At 39.8% G+C, this 18868-nt stretch overlaps 1 protein-coding gene across 4 annotated transcripts in view; it reads left to right on the top strand.

Annotated features, from left to right (window-relative positions):
- LOC139736595 (alpha-actinin-like) overlaps positions 1-18868 on the top strand; it is an 81469-nt gene that overhangs the window by 57892 nt on the left and 4709 nt on the right. For all 4 annotated transcript variants that reach the window (XR_011711267.1, XM_071647340.1, XM_071647342.1 and 1 more), the window contains exons 8-21: positions 684-769; positions 3623-3715; positions 4677-4754; positions 6803-6958; positions 7569-7645; positions 8604-8733; positions 10022-10113; positions 10721-10829; positions 11589-11729; positions 12774-12932; positions 13864-13948; positions 15771-16024; positions 16931-17077; positions 18387-18626. Coding sequence is in view for 3 of the 4 variants with exons in the window: in XM_071647340.1 (XP_071503441.1) it covers positions 684-769; positions 3623-3715; positions 4677-4754; positions 6803-6958; positions 7569-7645; positions 8604-8733; positions 10022-10113; positions 10721-10829; positions 11589-11729; positions 12774-12932; positions 13864-13948; positions 15771-16024; positions 16931-17077; positions 18387-18626 (1847 nt within the window). In the remaining variant the exon portion in view is untranslated. The remainder of the gene's footprint in view (positions 1-683; positions 770-3622; positions 3716-4676; positions 4755-6802; positions 6959-7568; positions 7646-8603; positions 8734-10021; positions 10114-10720; positions 10830-11588; positions 11730-12773; positions 12933-13863; positions 13949-15770; positions 16025-16930; positions 17078-18386; positions 18627-18868) is intronic.

Here is an 18868-nt window from a genome sequence, read left to right as displayed (position 1 = left end):
GTGGTGTGCGATTACTTTGAACCATATTGGAGTCACTGGACACATTTTTATTTAAAATTTTCCTCTTTATGGAAGATAGATGTGTGGTTCAGTATTGACATGGATGATAAAGACCCGTAAACATTTGAAATCAACCCATATGTCAAAAAGACGAAACTCCCTTTTCCTTTAAAGCAGGTAAGATACATAAAGTATCTCACACTGTTTCACCTTACTGTAGATGACGAGAAATGTGACAAATCACACTGACAAGTAATCAAAATCAAAATTTATAGTAGATACAGACCCCACAAATCCCATATCTGTCTAAGCACTATGTAGCTTGCAAAATACACTCTGGGACACTAATATTTTGTAGCTTTTGGTACTTGTGCAATACTGTCTCATAACCCAAAGTTTACTTGGGCTTGTAACTTCTTACTTTCTTACTCTCACAGAATTGATTACCGTATGGAATGCTTCAGAATGCCAAATGCAACCTGAAACAATAGTCTGCTATAAATACGAGTTTGTGCATTATTCTTTGATAATAATGTGAGGTATGGATGCATAATACACCTGACTTGGTTTCTTCTGTGAATTCAAGACACAAAGTGTGTGTTTGTGTAAATTTGTGTGAACAGGCAATGACCATTTCAAATGTGGTAATGCCAGTATTTTGGATATCTTTTGCTTTCGTACAGACTTGATCAACACTGCAAGGCCTGATGACAAGTCCATCATGACCTATGTGTCTGCCTACTACCATGCCTTCTCTGGAGCTCAGAAGGTGAGAGGGAAAAACTAGTGGAAGGCAAACTTGATTAAAATTGTATTTTTTTTTTGGGGGGGGGGTGGGGATTGAGAGCGGATTGCGCTCTTCAGTGATTCAAGAAATCGTCAACGGAACATGAGAGAACTGAAAGATTAGGCTTGCCACTTGAGAAAAAGACGAAAGAATGACGGGCTATTGAAAACGTGTAAAACTTTCTAAAATAACAAGGTAATAAGATATTCGGGAAAGAATTTCTCAGTAATGAAACCAAGATAGAACTGAAATTTCAATCTTGTTCGAAGGGGTGGTGTATATGGTCAGTGCACATGCTTAAAAAAGAAAAGAAAATGAAGGTGGTATGATAAAATCCTACATGATGCATTAAGTAAAAGAGAAAACTGTTAGAGAAGAAATTATCCAACTTTTCAAGAGTGTAATTCTTCCATCTATCAACTCATTAGCTATGTTCTTTGGATGCGCAACCGTTTTTATGCCTCCGCCACATAGTGGTGCCGGAGGCATTATGTTTTCGGGTTGTCCGTCCGTCCGTCCGTACGTACGTCCGTCCGCTTTCGTTTACGCGATAACTTGAGTAATGTTTACTGGAATTTTACCAAACTTGGTCCAAGTATGAAGTATGATGGGGCAATGATTTGATTAGATTTTAGGTGAAATCGGCTAAAGGTCAAAGGTCAAAGGTCAAGGTCAAATCATGAAATTTATCCGTTTATGCGATAACTCAAGACTGTATGGAGCAAATTTCACCAAACTTTGTTGGAGGATGATGTATGATGGGACAATTACTTGATTAGTTTTTCAGTGAAATCGGACAGAGGTCAAAGGTCAAAGATCAAGGTCAAATCCTAAAATTTATCTGTTTACGTGATAACTCAAAACTGGATGAAGCAGCTTTCACCAAACTTGGTCCAAGGATGATGTATGATGGGACAATTAGTTGAGTAGATTTTAGTGACATTGACAAGAGGTCAAAGGTCAAAAGGTCAAGGTCAAATGCTAAAAATGTTGCTATTTCCCCCATATCTATGCAATGCCTGCAGTTATTTTCTTGAAACTTAGTGTAGACATGTACTACTGCATAAAGATTCTCCAGAGAGAGTTTCATATCATAAGGTCAAAGGTCAAAAGGTCAAAGGTTAGGTGAAAATGTTGCAATATCACTTTTCTCACAAATGGTTCAATGTATCTTCATTGAACTTGGTACATATGCATGTACTGACTGGCAGGGATTATCTAGGGAATTTAGGGGTCATGGGTCAATAGTCAGGGGTCAAAGGTCAAGGTCAACTTCTCAAAATGTTACTATTTCCCTCATATACGCCTGTACTAGTATATGCAATGATTGCATTATTAGTTTTAAAATTTAATATATGTACATGTATTACTTAATGGAGATTCTCTTGGAAATTTCCAGCCAGAAGGTCAAAGGTCAAAGGTTAGGTTTAAATGAAAAAAATATATATATTTTGTACTGGTAATTACACTCTTTCTTCATATTTTGAAAATTATACTCAAAGCATAAACTTATAATAAGGTCGGTCAGAAGTCAAGTAAAAATTTCCAATTCCCCAAATATGTGTACCTGCACTCTTTAATAGACAATTATAGCAAACCCAGTTCGTGGAAAGTGAACATTCAAGATATTTCTGATAAACCTGTTATTTCGATATTTTGCCAGTTATGTGAAACTGTCATCACACATTGTGAAGACATTGTACTATACACCTATTGGGAGAATCATGCATTATGGCGGAGGCATCAGTCGCCGTAGCGACATTTCTAGTTTTGTTTATTTTCTTTTTTGCAAATGGAAGTAGCTTCTTTGAATGCTAATGCATTTTTATCTGCACATTGTATCAATTTGTGAAAGTGATTAAAGAAAGAAGCAACTTGATGGAACAGCTGCCAAAATGGTTCCCGCTCAGTCCAAGCGATAGCCACATGAAATTTTAATGAAGTCAAGTCCACGGATGATTTCACGCCCGTGAGGGTGTGAACCGTGTGAAAAGTGAAATGAATTCTGCGTTGGTCCATCAAGTTTTGACGCTCTGTCTGTCCCCGAGGCAGCTGGGTCCAGAGATGCAGTGAGTGGTTTTCCTTACGGGAGCTACCAAGAAGCTCGCCGTCTTCTCGCAATGTTGCGAGAAACTTGACCTGCCATGCCATTTTCATTCCCAAAGTAGCTTCAGGAAAGACGGTGTATTTTGTGTGCTGGTCTGAATGGGATATATCATTGGAAATATCTATCGTCTGTCGTGTTGTTAAAAAAAAAATTACAAAAACCTCCACACAAATGTAGAATACAGGAAAGTGATGTGTGGACCTCTGCTGGACTTCGGAAGGTTTGAAGGTTTGTCGAGTCAGCAAAGATTGCCTTGCCATTGAAAGTGGAGTAGTAGACATTGTGCTGATATGCAAAATGTTCTCCTGTTGAACATTCTATCGATTTGTGTGTGGAATTCATTTTTGGATACTCCATGTCAATATGCACTTTTATCTTCAGTGTTCATGTCTATGGGAATCAGTACGTAAGAGCTAAATCTGCTGCCGTAGCGTCCTCAGAACCGTACAGATTGTTTACCCCTTCATAAAACTGGAAAGGAGAGTGAAATATTAAGTATTCTGGTTTTTATCAACTGGAGTATAATCCCTGAAAAAAAAGATTACAAGAGCCCTTAACTACATGGTGTTTTTACCATAAGGGTAATTGAAAAAGGACTCTTCTTTAAATTTTAAGTCAAACTGAACAGTGAACAGAGGAAAGTTCTGATGATGGCGAGTACCTGCACTCAGAAGAGTTTGTTTGGACTGAGGATCTGAGACCAACTTTTTTTTCGTTTCCTCTTGCAGGCAGAGAACGCAGCCGGTCGTATCAGCAAGGTTCTGGCAATCAACCAAGGGAATGAACGCCTTATGGACGAGTATGAGAAGCTAGCCAGTGATGTAAGTGTGAAAGCCTGTTTTTCCGTATATTCTGCATATTATTTTTTCTCCCTTTTTTATAAATGTCATATTTACCTTGTTATTACAGACATCATTGCGTTCTGCATGCTGAATTGTTTGTGAGACTGCTGATGTCAAAGTCCCTCGCAGTTGAGGGGATAACCTTAATTGATGGTGATTTCTAGATGGCTGTCATTTCATTTTCTTTTTTTATAATTAAGATTGCTCAGCATATAATACATGCTAGTAGGCATAATCATGTTCTTAATATTCACTCTATTTTATTATATTATTACCATTATTTTGTTTATTTTTATTTTTTTCTGCAGAGAGTCTTTGTCTAATATTCTCCTTCTGTCTATCATTCTTCAGCAGCAAATTTCCTCCTTAGCTGTACTCCTCATTGTACAAGCAATTTTTGTCCTTGCTTTCATCAGTGTTTGCAAATTTTGTTCAGAGGATAATTCCAGTTTGGGGATTAGAAGATGGGCTTTCTATCTCTGTTGATACATACAGCAGGTTTAAAGTTCTGTCAATCTTACCTTTTGTGAATGCCAGCAAGTGTGCATCTACAGTACATAAACTTGTCCGCTCAACACCAAGACACTTCTGCACTCAATGGCAATATGTGGAGATCGTAAAGTGGGTTTTGCAAGACGATCATATAATTGAGAGATTTTCATGCTAAATCTTCATGACTGGCCATATTGTGTAAGCAATGAATTCTCTGCCCTAACATGGAGTCTATTGCCAGGTGAAAAAAGAAAAGAAAAAAAAAGAAGAAAAAGAAAATAGCAGCAAAGACAAGTACTGTGAAAGAAAAGCATATACCAATCATTCAGTTGTTACCATGAACTTCCTTAAATGATGAGTCAATTTTGAAAGGCTCTGTCATGTTTATAATAATTATTGTCCCCTTTGTGTTCTCTTTCTTACAACATCATATCATGTTCCTTGACAGCTGCTTGATTGGATTGAAAGGAAAAAGCCCTGGCTGGAAGACAGGACGCTCAAGGAAAACACTCTACCAGAAATGCAGGTGAGGAAAAGAGTCCTCCGGTACATCAGGCAGCCATGCTAGCTTGATCTGTGTAGAGGTGGTCCACTTAGGACTGAATGTCGGGAGAGATATGTTCTCATCCTGAATCTTTGAATCTGAACTGTCTAGCAACATATCATGCATACGTAACCATTTGCTGGTAAGAAGGCAGACCTATGTTTAATAACTAAATCAGCAATAATACCAAAAACAGAAACAAAAGCACAAATTGAAAAGGAAATAGAAACAGAATTGAAGAGCAACATGAAAAACAAATAAACAAACAAATAAAAAACTCATCATATTAATGGCAGGGGAAGTTAGCAATTTTTATACCTCATTATAATCCATCTTATAATTTAGATACACTGTAAACTGTTTCCAGTGATGACATCCCATTCTTTCTGCATTTTACTTGTTACCATGGCAACAAACAAGGTTATGACAGTTTACTTGTTTCCCCCTCATTGATCATATGTAATCTTTTCTAATTTCATGGTTGCGTCTGTTTTATCACATTGCTATATGCAGCCACAAATTTTGTATGGTCAGAGTGTCATTGATGCTGATATATTTTTTCCTCTTGAAATCTATGGCTGTTAGAGGAACTGTATTTGTTTTGGGGTTTTGTTTTTTCTATTGTGTGTTTTATGCTTAGAATTTTTGCACTGGACAAAAGTCTGCTAAAATTTCAGAACAAATGTGCATTTTAATGATGTCGCAATGATTTAGAATTGAATGGAAATGTAGCCCCACTTTGGGAATCACTTTCTCTTTCTCATCTCTTCGGTTTGATTCTGAAGAAAGTAGATGTTCACTCTTCTGTTTTCATTCCTTTCAATTTCTCCCAAATGCTGTGATATGATTGGTTTTGGAATTATATCATTACACACTAGTGTGAAATTGTCACTCTGTGCCATAAAGTGGTAACTCAAGTAAGTTGACGCAGTAAGAATATTTCTTGCCACTTTGTGATGTATGATATCAACGTCTATGTTCTGTCCACTTCCCACCCACCCCCCCCCCCCCCCCCTTGTGAAATATTCCACTCATCTTAGTGAAGTGGTTTTGCTATCAATGTAATAACTTGTGTGGTAGAAATGTATGTGTTTTGAAAAAATACAGTATGGAAACTAAAGAATATAATTAAAGGAAGATCACTTACCCTTAGTATAATCTGAATTTTAGAAACATTGATATTGTGTATTCTCTAGTGAAAATATCTTTGTGTATCACAGATTTTGATAGTGATTCAGGAAATTTGGAACTTGTACATTCTGGAAGTAGAGACAAAATTAGTTTTGTGTATTGTGGATCTGCAGATAGCTCTACTTGTTTTTGTTTTTTGTGTATTAAACATGTCAACTTGTGATGTCTTGAACCATCGTCAGTGTATCGGCACAATTCTACATTTGGTATGGAAGTGTATGCTGTAGATGATGCCATTCTAGGCAGTTCGTACCATTGAGATGTTCAGATGACAAAGTGTGTACACACCATTTTTCTGACAGTCCCCATGGTACCCCGGTTGTTAGTGCATAGCATGAGTGTCAGCAGGGCTCCACACTAACTTTTTTTTTGTGGCCCGATGGGGCCACCAAAATCATCAATTTTTAAATTTTTGGTGGCCCGAGAGAGGTGGCCCCCCAAAAAAACAATAAAAAAAAATTAAAAGTCCTGGTTTTTTTTAATGAGTCACACACTCACTGCATGCATTTATGCATTTCCGGCACAAAAAGTTACGAATTTATTGACATAGGCCCCTACTTTTCACAAAATTTTGAGGGCCCGAGGCGGGCCACCAAATTTTAACTTTTTTGAAGTTTGGTGGCCCGACTTTCATTTTTGGTGGCCCCAGGCCACCGGGCCACCGTTAGTGTCGAGCCCTGGTGTCAGTAAGTGGTATCCACAGACTTATGTACTAATTCCTGTATCTGTTCTTGACCGTAAAACCTCAAAATCTGTGCAACTGTTTGCAGCTGCGCACCTTCTTAGGAAGAAGATGAACAACAGCCACAAAAAACTCTGTTATGTGTATATCTATGCAGAAAAAACTGGACGATTTCCGCCTGTACCGGGCCAAGGAAAAGCCGCCCAAGGCAGAGGACAAGGCCCGCCTGGAGACGAACTTCAACACACTTCAAACCAAACTGCAGCTCAGCAACCGACCTCCGTACATGCCCAGCAATGGCAAACTTGTCTCGGTAAGCTACTCTAGGAAGATATTAAGAGTAGAAAAGAAAATAAAATAAAATCAGTGTAGAAAGAGAACAAATGCAAAATGAAATGCCTACAAATGTCTTATGTAATAGTTGGAGATGCAAGGCAAGAAATAGCTTTGGATGACACAAGAGTTAAGAGACTTTTTAAGAGTGTGCATGCTTTCATTTGAGTGAATAGAAATAAGCTATATGTGAACTGAGTGTCATGTTCTGAATACTGTTTTAGTTCAATTTTTGTTGTTGTTGCATTGATTACATATACCATAGTTACCAGATGGCTTCAGTCATTCAGCCTGGAGCAATTTTTCAAATCGCTATGATTAGCATAGTGATAACATTTGTTGATTTGTTCATGAAGTGATTTATCAGGAAAGACTCCAAACAACAATTCTACCAACCATTCAGAAACAAAACAAAGAAAAATGAGGAAGAGCTGTTACTAATAGTTGATTCTGGTGCTGTGGAATAAGGCTCTAAATGCCTTTTGGATGTTTGCACTTTCTGCTTCTAATGTTAAAAAAAAAAAGCAGCAACATCAGAAGAAATGAAAACATGTTCTCTCTTTTGTGTGGTGTTTCCATGACGACGACAGGATATCAACAAAGCATGGAAGGGTCTGGAGCATTCAGAGAAAGGTTTTGAAGATTGGTTACTGGCCGGTATGAGGAGGTAAGTGGGCTATAGTCTCAGACAGCAAAGGGGTTTACCTTAATCATTGACACAGTTGTCCTGACTGTGTTGCTTGAATGCTCAGTGTCTTAGCTGTGTCTTTATCTCATTTGGTAGGTCTGTTTCATCTGTTGCACCATATGTGAAGTGAATGCTCCTTCAAGAAGCCACTGACATCTTAATTTTTCTTATTTTTTTTTTTTTAATTGTATACTTGTATGAGATTTTTTCCTCAAAAGATCATGAACTACTATTTATACCTATTGTTGATGATACATTTTCATGAAAGAAATATATTTTTGCTTGCATTAGACTATGCAATCATAGCCAAATACTGGACTGAATGTAAAATTAAATGTGCAGTCGCCAACACTTGATCAAGACCTTCTTGCCTGATGAATTTTGCACTGGAGGCTAGAAAGGGTGTGCACTGATATCTGTCAATGCAGTTGCTCAGCAAAAATTTTGCCTCAAACACTACAACCACCGTCGCCCACTGATACGGAGCCAGAAGCAGTCATTGATTGCACTTATTTGGTGCTTAAAGGCATTATACACCATTTGCAGATAAAATAAAAACCCAGCTTTAGTGCTTCAAAATAGTTCTAAAATGTGAGTTAGGGATAGAAACAACCAGTGTAAAAAAAAGTTAATCAATATCATCATTGTTAAGTATTGATATATACAAAATAGTTATTTTAACAGTAGTTATTATAAAATATTTTCAAGACTAAACCGTCCACAGTTATGGTTCAGTGAGCAAAAGAGTGACATTTCCTTATATTTTAGGCTTTATTGCAAAATTTTTATATGGTAGGATGTTTTGTGATACACCTAACCTACACATATGCTTCAAATGTGATAACTTAAACAATTTTTTGGTAAATCACCGCTCCCAATGGTAAAAAAAACCTTTAAGTCTTGCCAAACTCTGCAATGTTCTCTTTTTGTCTCACAGATTGGAGAGGTTGGACCACCTTGCCAAGAAGTTCAAGCACAAGTGTGAAATCCACGAGGCCTGGGCTACCGGCAAGGAGGAGATCCTCCAGGACAACAACTTCAAGGGAATGCGACTGAATGACCTCAGGGTGAGTGGACATACCCTTTGCCCCCTCACTTTGGGTCAGGCACACATGATCTCTTCTATGACAGGGAAGGATTGAATGATGAAATACAACCTTCTTGTTGTCTTTATTTATTTATTTAATTTTTTATTTTTATTTAATTATTTGTTTCTTTGATTGTTTGTTTATTGATTGATTTATTTTTTGCTGTTGAGATGCCTCATTTGAACGAGCATAAACAAATCTACCATGCACTGAGAGCCTCTAGTTGAAGAGACAAGAGAAGCACTATTTTCTGAGGGGTGCAGATTGCTATGTTTAGTCACGTGACACTATGTAGACCAGTCAGCGCACAGGATTTCTTTAATAAAGGATATGATGATTGATATTATTAATTGTGAACACTGTATTTCACTTTCATTTCAACTTTTTTTCTAAAAGTTGATTTTTTTTTTTCAGTGGAAGGAAATGTTGAGGCTAAACTGAGATGTAACACATATCAAAACTAGAGGAGCACTCTGAGAATGCATACCTCGGCCAAGCTGCTATTTTCCACCAATGATCTTGTTCTTCCGGAGAGATCAGTGATTTCTGCCCATACGTATGCATGCTGAAAATTGCCCGAATTCCCAGTATAGAAACCTTAGGTTAAAGCCATCAATGCCAGCTGTTACTTGTGTCATTCTCAACCTTTCCTGCAAGATTCATCCAAATCTGTTCACAACTTTTGAAGTTATTTTGCACCCAGACAAACAAACAAACAAACAAACAAACAAACCAACAGTAATGAAAACATACTCCTTCGGAGGAGGTAACAAGCCTCACAACTCCTCCAATTTGCCTTGTCAACCCTTCCAACTATCAACTGTCAAAACTCCACTGCCTTGTCTTTGTGACTGTTTTAGTGATCATATTTTCTTTTGTACATTCAAAATGTATGAACTTGTGCTGATGTGTCTTTTGATGTGTTAGGGAGATATATAATAGATATGGGAAGATAAAGGAGGATCTCGTGCAATATCTTGTCCAACAATACTGAGGAACTTTGTGTATGCAGTCGACGATGGACTACCGAGAGCAAAGAGTTTACATGGCCGAGCAGAACTATGTTTGCTTTCATTAACTGTATGTGAGCGTAGATGAATGAGTCAAGCCAGCAGAAAACATGGTGGCTCCTGAATGAAAATCAGAATGGGCAATCCAGTCTGAGTCATCATGTCTTAGTAAAGGTGTGTGTGTGTGTGTGTGTGTGTGTTTGGCTCCCTCGTGTGCCAGGCCAATGAAAGTTTGTCTGCATTCTCTTTCCCAACAGGCCATGCTGAGGAAGCACACAGCCTTTGAGAGTGACTTAGCAGCTCACCAGGACCGCGTCGAGCAGATTGCAGCCATCGCTCAGGAAATGAAGTGAGTTTGGAGGGGAAAATGTCTTCTCCTGAAATGTGACTTGTGTGTAAGAAAGAAAAATATGAGCAATTACAATTGTTTTTGGTCATATAAGTCATGAAGTTAAGGTAGACATATCCCTGTACTATGTTTGTGTATAATGTTGTTTGTCTTTGTACGATGTTTTGTTTTGTTTTTGTGAATGTGAATTTTGTAGCACTGAACTATTAAAATTCAAATAAAGAATTTAAATATATATATATATATATATATATATATATATATATATATATATATATATATGTATATGTATATATATATATATATATATATATATATATATATATATATACACACACATATATATTTTGGTCAGACAGTACAAGAATTCATGACTTGTATACCTACACTTTGTATTTACATCAGCATAATAATTCAGTCATTAGGAATGATTCAAAATCAGGGAACCTAAAGGAAGTTCCAACACTTGTATTATGAGTGCAATAATATTACAGGTGGGAATTTGACACATACAGCTACTGTAATTAGAATGAAGGCACTATGTTTTTGCTGTATAAAAATTACGTTGCACCTCAATGTGCTTGGCTTGTCTCTTCTTCTGCCACAGTGATCTTGAGTACCACGACATAGAACCAATCAACCAGCGATGTCAGATGATCTGTGAACAATGGGACAGGTTGGGCTCGCTCACCATGAAACGGAGAGAGGCCCTGGATGTGAGTATACAGAGTTGGCCTGTCAGGGGGGAGAATGGGCAGGGGGCAAGAAAGCTTGATCTTGGTTTTCAGGTCCATCATGCTCTGCAGATGATCTTCGAGCAATGATCTCTTGGTTGTGATGTCTGATGAGTGTGGAGTGTTGCAGTTTTCATGCCATGATCAATCCTTTGTAAATGTGCATTGAATCTGTTGATGCGTTGAAACTTGCTGTTAGTACAGGTGCATATACTTTGATATGTCATGCAAAGCAACCTTGCAGAATGTACAAACCATCAATTATTTCGTGTCAAAATGTTGTAGTTGCTTATGGAAAGATGGGACTGTGAGCTTTGCACCCACACAAAGCAGGTTAAAGTCTTCCACAGACCCATTCGCGACAAAAGAGCTAGTACCGTGCAATGAGTAGGCCCTATCACTTTGTGACATGGCTTGGTATGTACAGCGTTTTATCCAGTATCAATGCATCTGAATGTACACCTACCAGTGTTCACTGTGTAGCAGTCTGTTATGAATCCTGCCCAAGCCCTATTCCAAATTACCTCCTCATTGCTCACATGCAGTAATAACTATTACTCAGATCTCTTTAACTCAAAACGCACTCAGAGTCTCCAAATATGCGGGACAGGTAGATACATTTGATCTGCGATCAGATGAAGTTGTGCCGCCAAGAGAAAGACTGCCCTCGTGAACAAATGACCAATGCTCTCTCTCTCTCTCTCTCTCTGTCTGCCTCGCCCACATCCAAATTTTCCGCAGAACATCGTCAAGATCCTGGAGGTGATTGATGGCATGCACATGGAGTTTGCCCAGAGGGGGGCGCCCTTCAACAATTGGATGGACGGTGCCAGGGAGGACCTGATGGACATGTTCATCGTGCACACAGTGGAAGAAATCAGGGTGAGTTCCTATGGGGTGTGGACGGGTGGGGGAGGATGCTGATGTGGAGGGGGAGGGGGAGGAGTCGATGGGACTGCTCTTTGAAAAATGAGCTGAAGGCCATTTCCATTTCAGCTGTAATCACAATTGGATTACTGGATTATGAGATCTGGCTTAGAGTAACACACACACACACACACGTTAGCAATATGTCACACATTAAATAAGATAAGAATTGTCTGCAGAGCAATACTCTCTTTTGTTATGTTGTGTGTGCCAACTTTGCTAATTTGCTAAAAACTTTGTTACAAAGTAGTCGGTTAGTTTCTTCTCTTCCTTTTTTTTTCCTTTTTATTTGAAAGGTGTACAATTTCTGATGCTCTTTTTCCAAAAATGTCTGGTTTGGCATGTGGGAGAAGAAGAGGATTCATACTGTTGTGAGACTCTTGAGTTTGCAAGTTTTGGAAAAAGAAGGGACATCATGTCATTTTATTTTGTTCTGCATACAATTTTCAATATATTTCCTTCCAGAATCTTGTGGAAAAGCATATCTGAATTCTTTCATTCGGTGTCACGCATCTCCTGTTGTGTACATACTGAGAGTTCAGCTGATCAGCTCTGAAAATTGACCGCTGATCAGTTTCAATATATTTGGGCATTTCCAATGATGGGGCACGAGGGTACATCAGAGGCCGAATTTGAAATGATTACTGCAATCTGTTTCTTCATTTCAAAAGATGACACTTAAGAAAGGGTGGTCAGTGATCCATAGAATTTTTTGAGACATTGTTCTTACTATAGGCCATCTTTGAACAGCAGATTGTATTCCACTTTGACCTGCTGAAGACTACACACTGTAGGTCCCTAGGATACTGAGGCAGGTGTTTGTGGAAAAATGTGTATTTACAGCAAAATCAACTCATCCTCAGCAGCTTAAAATGAGATATTTGTGCAACTTGTTGAGCACGAGCTATACATGTCTGGTAATTTGAGAAATGAATAAAAGAGCAGAAGAAGCCATAAACCACATGATGAATCACTCCCTGCATCGTTTGTCACCCACAGGACCTTTTGGATGCCCACGACGCCTTCAAGCAGACCCTGCCTCAGGCAGAGAAAGAGCTTACCGACATCAAGCAGCTCGCCACGGAGATCATGAAGGCCGTCCGGACGCATGACGTGCCTGACGCTCTGGAGAACCCATACACCACTCTTACAGTACAGGTATGACATAACATTGATTGCTCAGTGCTTGTTAACCCTGACTAGGCCTGGGTGGGGGAGGGGGGGGGGGGGCCTCAGAGCCCCTCTTGACATTCCTCGCGATGAATTGCCATCGCAAAACAGGCATTGCCACAATGTTTCACAACTTTTTTCTTTCCAGTCTCCCGCATCTATGGACACCAAATTTGCGACGCCCATTCATGCGGTTTCATAGTTATGCACTAATATGTACATGCATGTCAACCCAAAATTGCTCAAAAATGTGAATTCTTGTCCAATTTCAATGCAAGCAGCGCTTACAGTCAAATTTGATAAAAGCATGATTATTTAGGGGTTTTACTGATATTGATTAAAATCAATTAGTAACATATTTTCTTGTTTAGGAACACTGTCACGGACAAATTTCATTAAAAAAAACAACGAAAAACAAAAAGTCAAACAAACAAAGGAATATATGAGAAATTCTAAGAACAATAAATATGCAAAAAATGAATTTATGACAGTACTATGCAGTAGGACCAAGATTTTGACAATCCCATTGTAATGAGAATTGTTCTTTTCTTTGTCATGTTTGGGGGGCTGGGGAAAAAATTACTTGTAGCATGGTAAGCCCTGTTTATCCATATGTGTAATCTGCATAATTTAGAGCAATTCATATGAAATAAGAGTGAGAATTTGTATTCAGACAGTGCAGAGTGCACAAGAACATCATTGTGAGATTGTTCAGTACAAGACTGGCAGTCACTCTATGTGTTGCTGCCAATCAAAACTAAAAATGTCCAGAGGTAGAAGGAGCATAAGTAGTTTGTACAACTAGCATTTATAATTATGTAAAATAAGGACAAAATCTCTTTCACCCATCCATCAAACATTTCTGTATACTTTTCAAAAAATTGATCATTTTTGTCATTGTTGGACACTTGTGCTGCAGGAAATCAGTGAGAAGTGGGACGATCTTTGTCGACTGGTTCCCGAGCGAGATCAGGCACTGACCGGCGAGGCCACAAAGCAACAGTGTATCCTTGTCTAAACTATGTCAAGTTTTAACCCGTTCCACATGGGAACCTGGCAGCCTGAGTATTAAGTCTATGAGGATTTCAGAATTCAGTATGTAACGGGTTAAAAAGTCAATTTATGTGGAGTCTTTGTGCTTTCATTTTATTGTGGGGATTATTGCCTTGTGTTGATGTGTATTGTGGCACATTTGATGATGCCACCTTAGATCAGGAAAAGTTACACAGGTCTGTGATCAGTTTTTTTGTGAGACATCTTAATGTGCATTCAAGTGCTCTCTTGAAGCAAACCGAACTGTACCTGCGCCAGAGGAGTGCTCTAATGCTCCTATGAAGTGTACTGTGTCGGACCGAACCGAGTCAAAAGTGAACCACTTCCTGATGTGCTCCGAAAGGGTACCAAAAGTGTGCCAGAAGTTGGCATGTGAAGAATGCACGTCACATGCACATACGTCACAATGCAAAGAGTTCATTCTCTTTGTTTGGGACATCTGTAAGTAGTCAAAGTGTGCCAGGTGAATTACCCTGTTGCTGCAAAATGTGTGACCCCCTCTAAAATAACTTGTGACATACACTTTCTCCACGGAGCACTTGAACGCTCCACATCTGGCACATTACGATTCAGTACACTTTGTTCAGTTCATTTTGCTAAGTAGTCAAGGGCCTCTGCGCGTGGGATAAAGGTACGTGTAAGCATGATGCTATTGGGCATCAGAGACCAACTTTTAGGCTATGAGCAAGTAGAGATGACAATTGATCTAAGAGCTTTTCATTGTCTTCTGTAGATATTAGTGGAGTTTTCCCTATAGAGAGAAAGTTTTGCTGCGACCCGCACAGCAATGACAAAAAGGCTATTGATGATTTGAGATACTTAAAGACTTTAAAATTCTTGAGTTACTGTGAATATAAGATGACTGAGTTGATAGATCTAAAAATTGGAGGATATTCGTGTTTGAACTGTAAGGGTGTACACTTTATATAGTGCTATAGGTCAGTTGTGTGTTTGCAAGCTGCATTGAAAGTCATAGTGCATAAAAATTCAGTCTGCATAGAAATTCAGTCTGCATAGCAAATGTTCAACCTGTTGGAGACTATACAGAGTGGCTGAAATTAAATAAAGTACTGGTATCTGAGATCCTCGAAACATTAAATTCAGAATTCATCTAATGCTGACTCATTGTGCAAATAAGGCATGACCTCAGCCAAACAGGTGAGATGCACTAAGTCGATAGTGTCCGGGTCTGCTGTAGGCTGTAGTGGCAAGACAGCAAGCATTCACTTGCACTCCCCGCCACTGGCACACATTTTCTAGATTTATGTGTTAACCCTAAAACGGCTGGCTGCTCCTCCCCTCCCCCCCCCCCCCCTCGATGTTTCGTGCTATAATTCTGTAATGCGAGAAGACCTCATCACTAGGCTTTTTGACTTTCTTTGTTCAAGTCTCGTGCAACTTTTGAGACCGAATTCGCAACATCCGTGGGTACTTTTGCAAAGCCACGCCCATTTTTGTGACGGCATGTCACCCCAAAATGGGCACAATTTTGTGATTTTGTGTACATTTCCTATGGAAAACAGTACTCTGCCATGAAAGTCATAAAAACCTGATTATTTTTTACAATTAATCACTTTCATTGATTAATTTCAAGATAACTGGTAGAAAAGATGGGGGTGGGGCGAATTCTGCCCCCCCCCCCCCCTCATTCCACCCCCCTTGCGGTTTTAGCATAGCCAAAAAAGGCCCGGCCTGATTCGGGTCAAAGCTCCTACAATCTCCTACACTACTTTGCCAGCCGCACACCACTCCTTGACTCTCTCCCCCGGCCAGCGCACGAGCGTCTTCGCGTGCTCTTCGCCAACAAGGCCAACCAGGTGGCGCCCTGGATCGAGCGGCAGATGCAGTCCACCATGGACATCGCCATCGGCGTCAACGTGCCCCTGGAGACACAGCTGACGACCCTCCAGGACTACGAAGTCAACGTGCTGCAGTACAAGGGTAACATGGATGAGCTGGAGAGCATCAACAAGTCTGTGCAGGAGGCCATGATCTTTGAGAACCCCCACACACGTTACACCATGGAGGTGGGTCTCCCTTATTACCTTTCCATCTTCATCCTCTTCTTGTCTTTTTCATCTCCTCCTTCTTTGTCTGCTTCTTCCTCATCATCTTCTTCTTTGTCAAAAACATTGACTTTAATATCTTGTAATTTCTTATTTTAGTTCTGATTTGGATGAAACTTTTGCCAATGTATTAATCTTAATTTGTTCAACTCATGAAATCGTGTTAAACATGGGGCGGTATTTGCGTTGTAAGCATGACCCATGTGCAATCTCTTCCCTTTCACCGTCTCGCCTGTGACATGAGACTGTATCTTATTGAGACATGGTACCACTCTGTGCGGGTTAGTCCTGTCAGAATTTTGCACCCATCCACCAACCCCTCCTCCTCGCCCCCTTTACTTGCAGTCATTCACCTCCATGTTCTGCCATTTGTTTTCTCGGCATTGACAGTTGCATTGTCTTAGCGAGCTTCCTATTTCATCCCATGCCCTTTCCATATGCTGAAGGAGAAGTGTTGCTCATGTGGTTCTGTGCTGTGAAACATCACCAATACGAATTGCCTACGTTTTGTACCATGTGGGCCTTATCTTTGAAACTAGGAGAGGGGAGGTGTAACAAACCTTTGCCACATTCTGAGTTGTACAAATAAGATGGATGGAAGTGTTCATGGCAGTGAGACAGTGTAAGATAGTGTAAAGCTTTATCACATACAACCCATTACCCCACCCTTTTGAGGAAAAAAAAAAATAAAGCAAAGCAAGCATACAAAAAGTTGGAAGATCAAAGGCAACAAGGGCAGTATTATGTGTCATGCATACATGTGCTAGTAGCATGATGTGATAGAAAGTAAATGCTCTGCAAGAGGTGAGGCTTTCACTTGGCAATGTGATTTTACTTGCACTGACCTCTTGCTTCCTTCCTTGCCAGACGATCCGCGTGGGCTGGGAGCAGCTGCTAACCGCCATCCGCAGGTACATCAACGAGATCGAGAACAACATCCTGACCCGCGACTCCATGGGGATCACGGAGGAGCAGCTGAAGGAGTTCAGGGCATCTTTTAACCACTTTGACAAGGTAAGAGAGTTACATCAGTCTCTGTTCACAGACCTGCCTAGTCTCTCTCTCTCTTTTTCTGTAAAGCTCCCTGAAAACAGATGTAAAAATCCAGCTCAAAACCCACAGAAAGTCGCAGATTAGGATTGCCTGTAATAGACCAAATATGTTATTTGGGTTGACTGACTCAAATTTCTAAAGTTTCCTGTCTCACACAGGAGGGTAATCTTTATCTCTACATACTGTCAAAACCATGATTGAGATATTAGTAGTGTTTCTGGATCATATTTTTTTTGGACAGGCTCTGCTTTCACTATGAAATACAACATTCATTGTTGCTTCTGCACAGCACGTCTCAGTGACCCTCATATTTAAATCCTTTCTTCTCCCTTTTCTGTGAAATTGCACATTTCTCTTTCTTATTTCAATCACTTTTTGAATGGGTTGGAATGGTCCAAGTTTAATAAGTTACATATCATTTTAAACTGTAGAAAAGTGGAAATTCATTTTGGCCTACTTTTTGTGGGTTTTGAGCTGGGCAGTCACAAATGAAATACTATTGTTCATATCCTGCCTCCCTAATTTGAAAATGATTGGTGCCTTTTAAGGTACATGTAGCATATGAGCATCTCTTTCATAGTGCTTTGGAAACCTCTTTGATGTTAAGAAATGTTTGTAGCCCTGATTTTATTGGCATTATTGATGGTATCTGGCAAAAGCAAGCAAGTAGACTTCCAAGGTGTAGGGGAGAAAACCATAGAAAATATATTTTTGATTGGTTGCATGGAAGCAGTGACATTCGTCTGCCTGTTCTGCCAGACCTTATTGATTTTTTTTTAAATTCTTTTGTGTGTGTGTGTGTGTGTGTGTTTGTTTTAGCATTTGAACTCTCATACTAAGGATCTTTCTGCAGACATCATGCGATAATGATGTGTTAAACTACAAAGTCATTATATTGCCATGTCTGACCACTGACAAGTAATCAGCTTGAAATTGGAGTGTGCTGTTTTTTGGGCAAATGATTGAAATCACTGCAATGTTATTGACTAATCTTTCTTACGGTATGACCGCAGTTCTACCTAGAGTGCAATGTTAACTACGAGTGGTTGTGAGGGATAATTGTTTCAGGAAAATAGAAACCCTCCTACCCCCTCCCCTACAAAAACTTGCCAATTTTACTAGGTCAATCGTCATACGTATGTGGCAAAAAAAATGAAATTATTTTACTGGCTAGAGCCAAGTCCTCTTTGCCACAGCACTTCTCCCTGAGTGCATGGTTTGTGTCATCATCGAGGCAAACTTACCCATCTCCTCTGCTTCCATTCCCCAGAACCACACCCAGCGCCTGGAGCCCAAGGAGTTCCGCTCCTGCCTGGTGTCCCTGGGCTACGACCTGCGGGAGACTCCGCAGGGCGACGCCGAGTTCCAGCGCATCATGGCCATCGTGGATCCCAACAACATGGGCCAGGTCACCTTCCAGGCGTACCTGGACTTCATGACCAGGGAGCTGAGCGACGCCGACACCGTCGAGCAGGTGGTTGACTCCTTCAAGGTCCTGGCCAACAACAAGGTGGGGATACTTGCTAAATCTCTTTCCCCTTTGCACCGCCCAGGGGCCCAAGCTTGACGCCTAAAGGGACTTTATTCTCCATATTCAGTTGATTTTTTGAGAACAAGTTTGAAAGTGGGCCTTCTCAAAACTTTGTCACACTATGTAATAGATTTCTTACCCACCCCACTTCTAGCTGGAAGGATCAGATGGGATTTGATATATATATATATATATATAATAATTTTTTTTAGATGCTTTAG

Source organism: Diadema antillarum, unplaced genomic scaffold (genome assembly GCF_040938485.1).
Source record: "Diadema antillarum isolate AM-2024a unplaced genomic scaffold, OU_Dant_1.0 seq00000657_RagTag, whole genome shotgun sequence".
Classification (NCBI taxonomy): domain Eukaryota; kingdom Metazoa; phylum Echinodermata; class Echinoidea; order Diadematoida; family Diadematidae; genus Diadema; species Diadema antillarum.
This window is presented reverse-complemented; position numbering and strand designations above follow the sequence as displayed.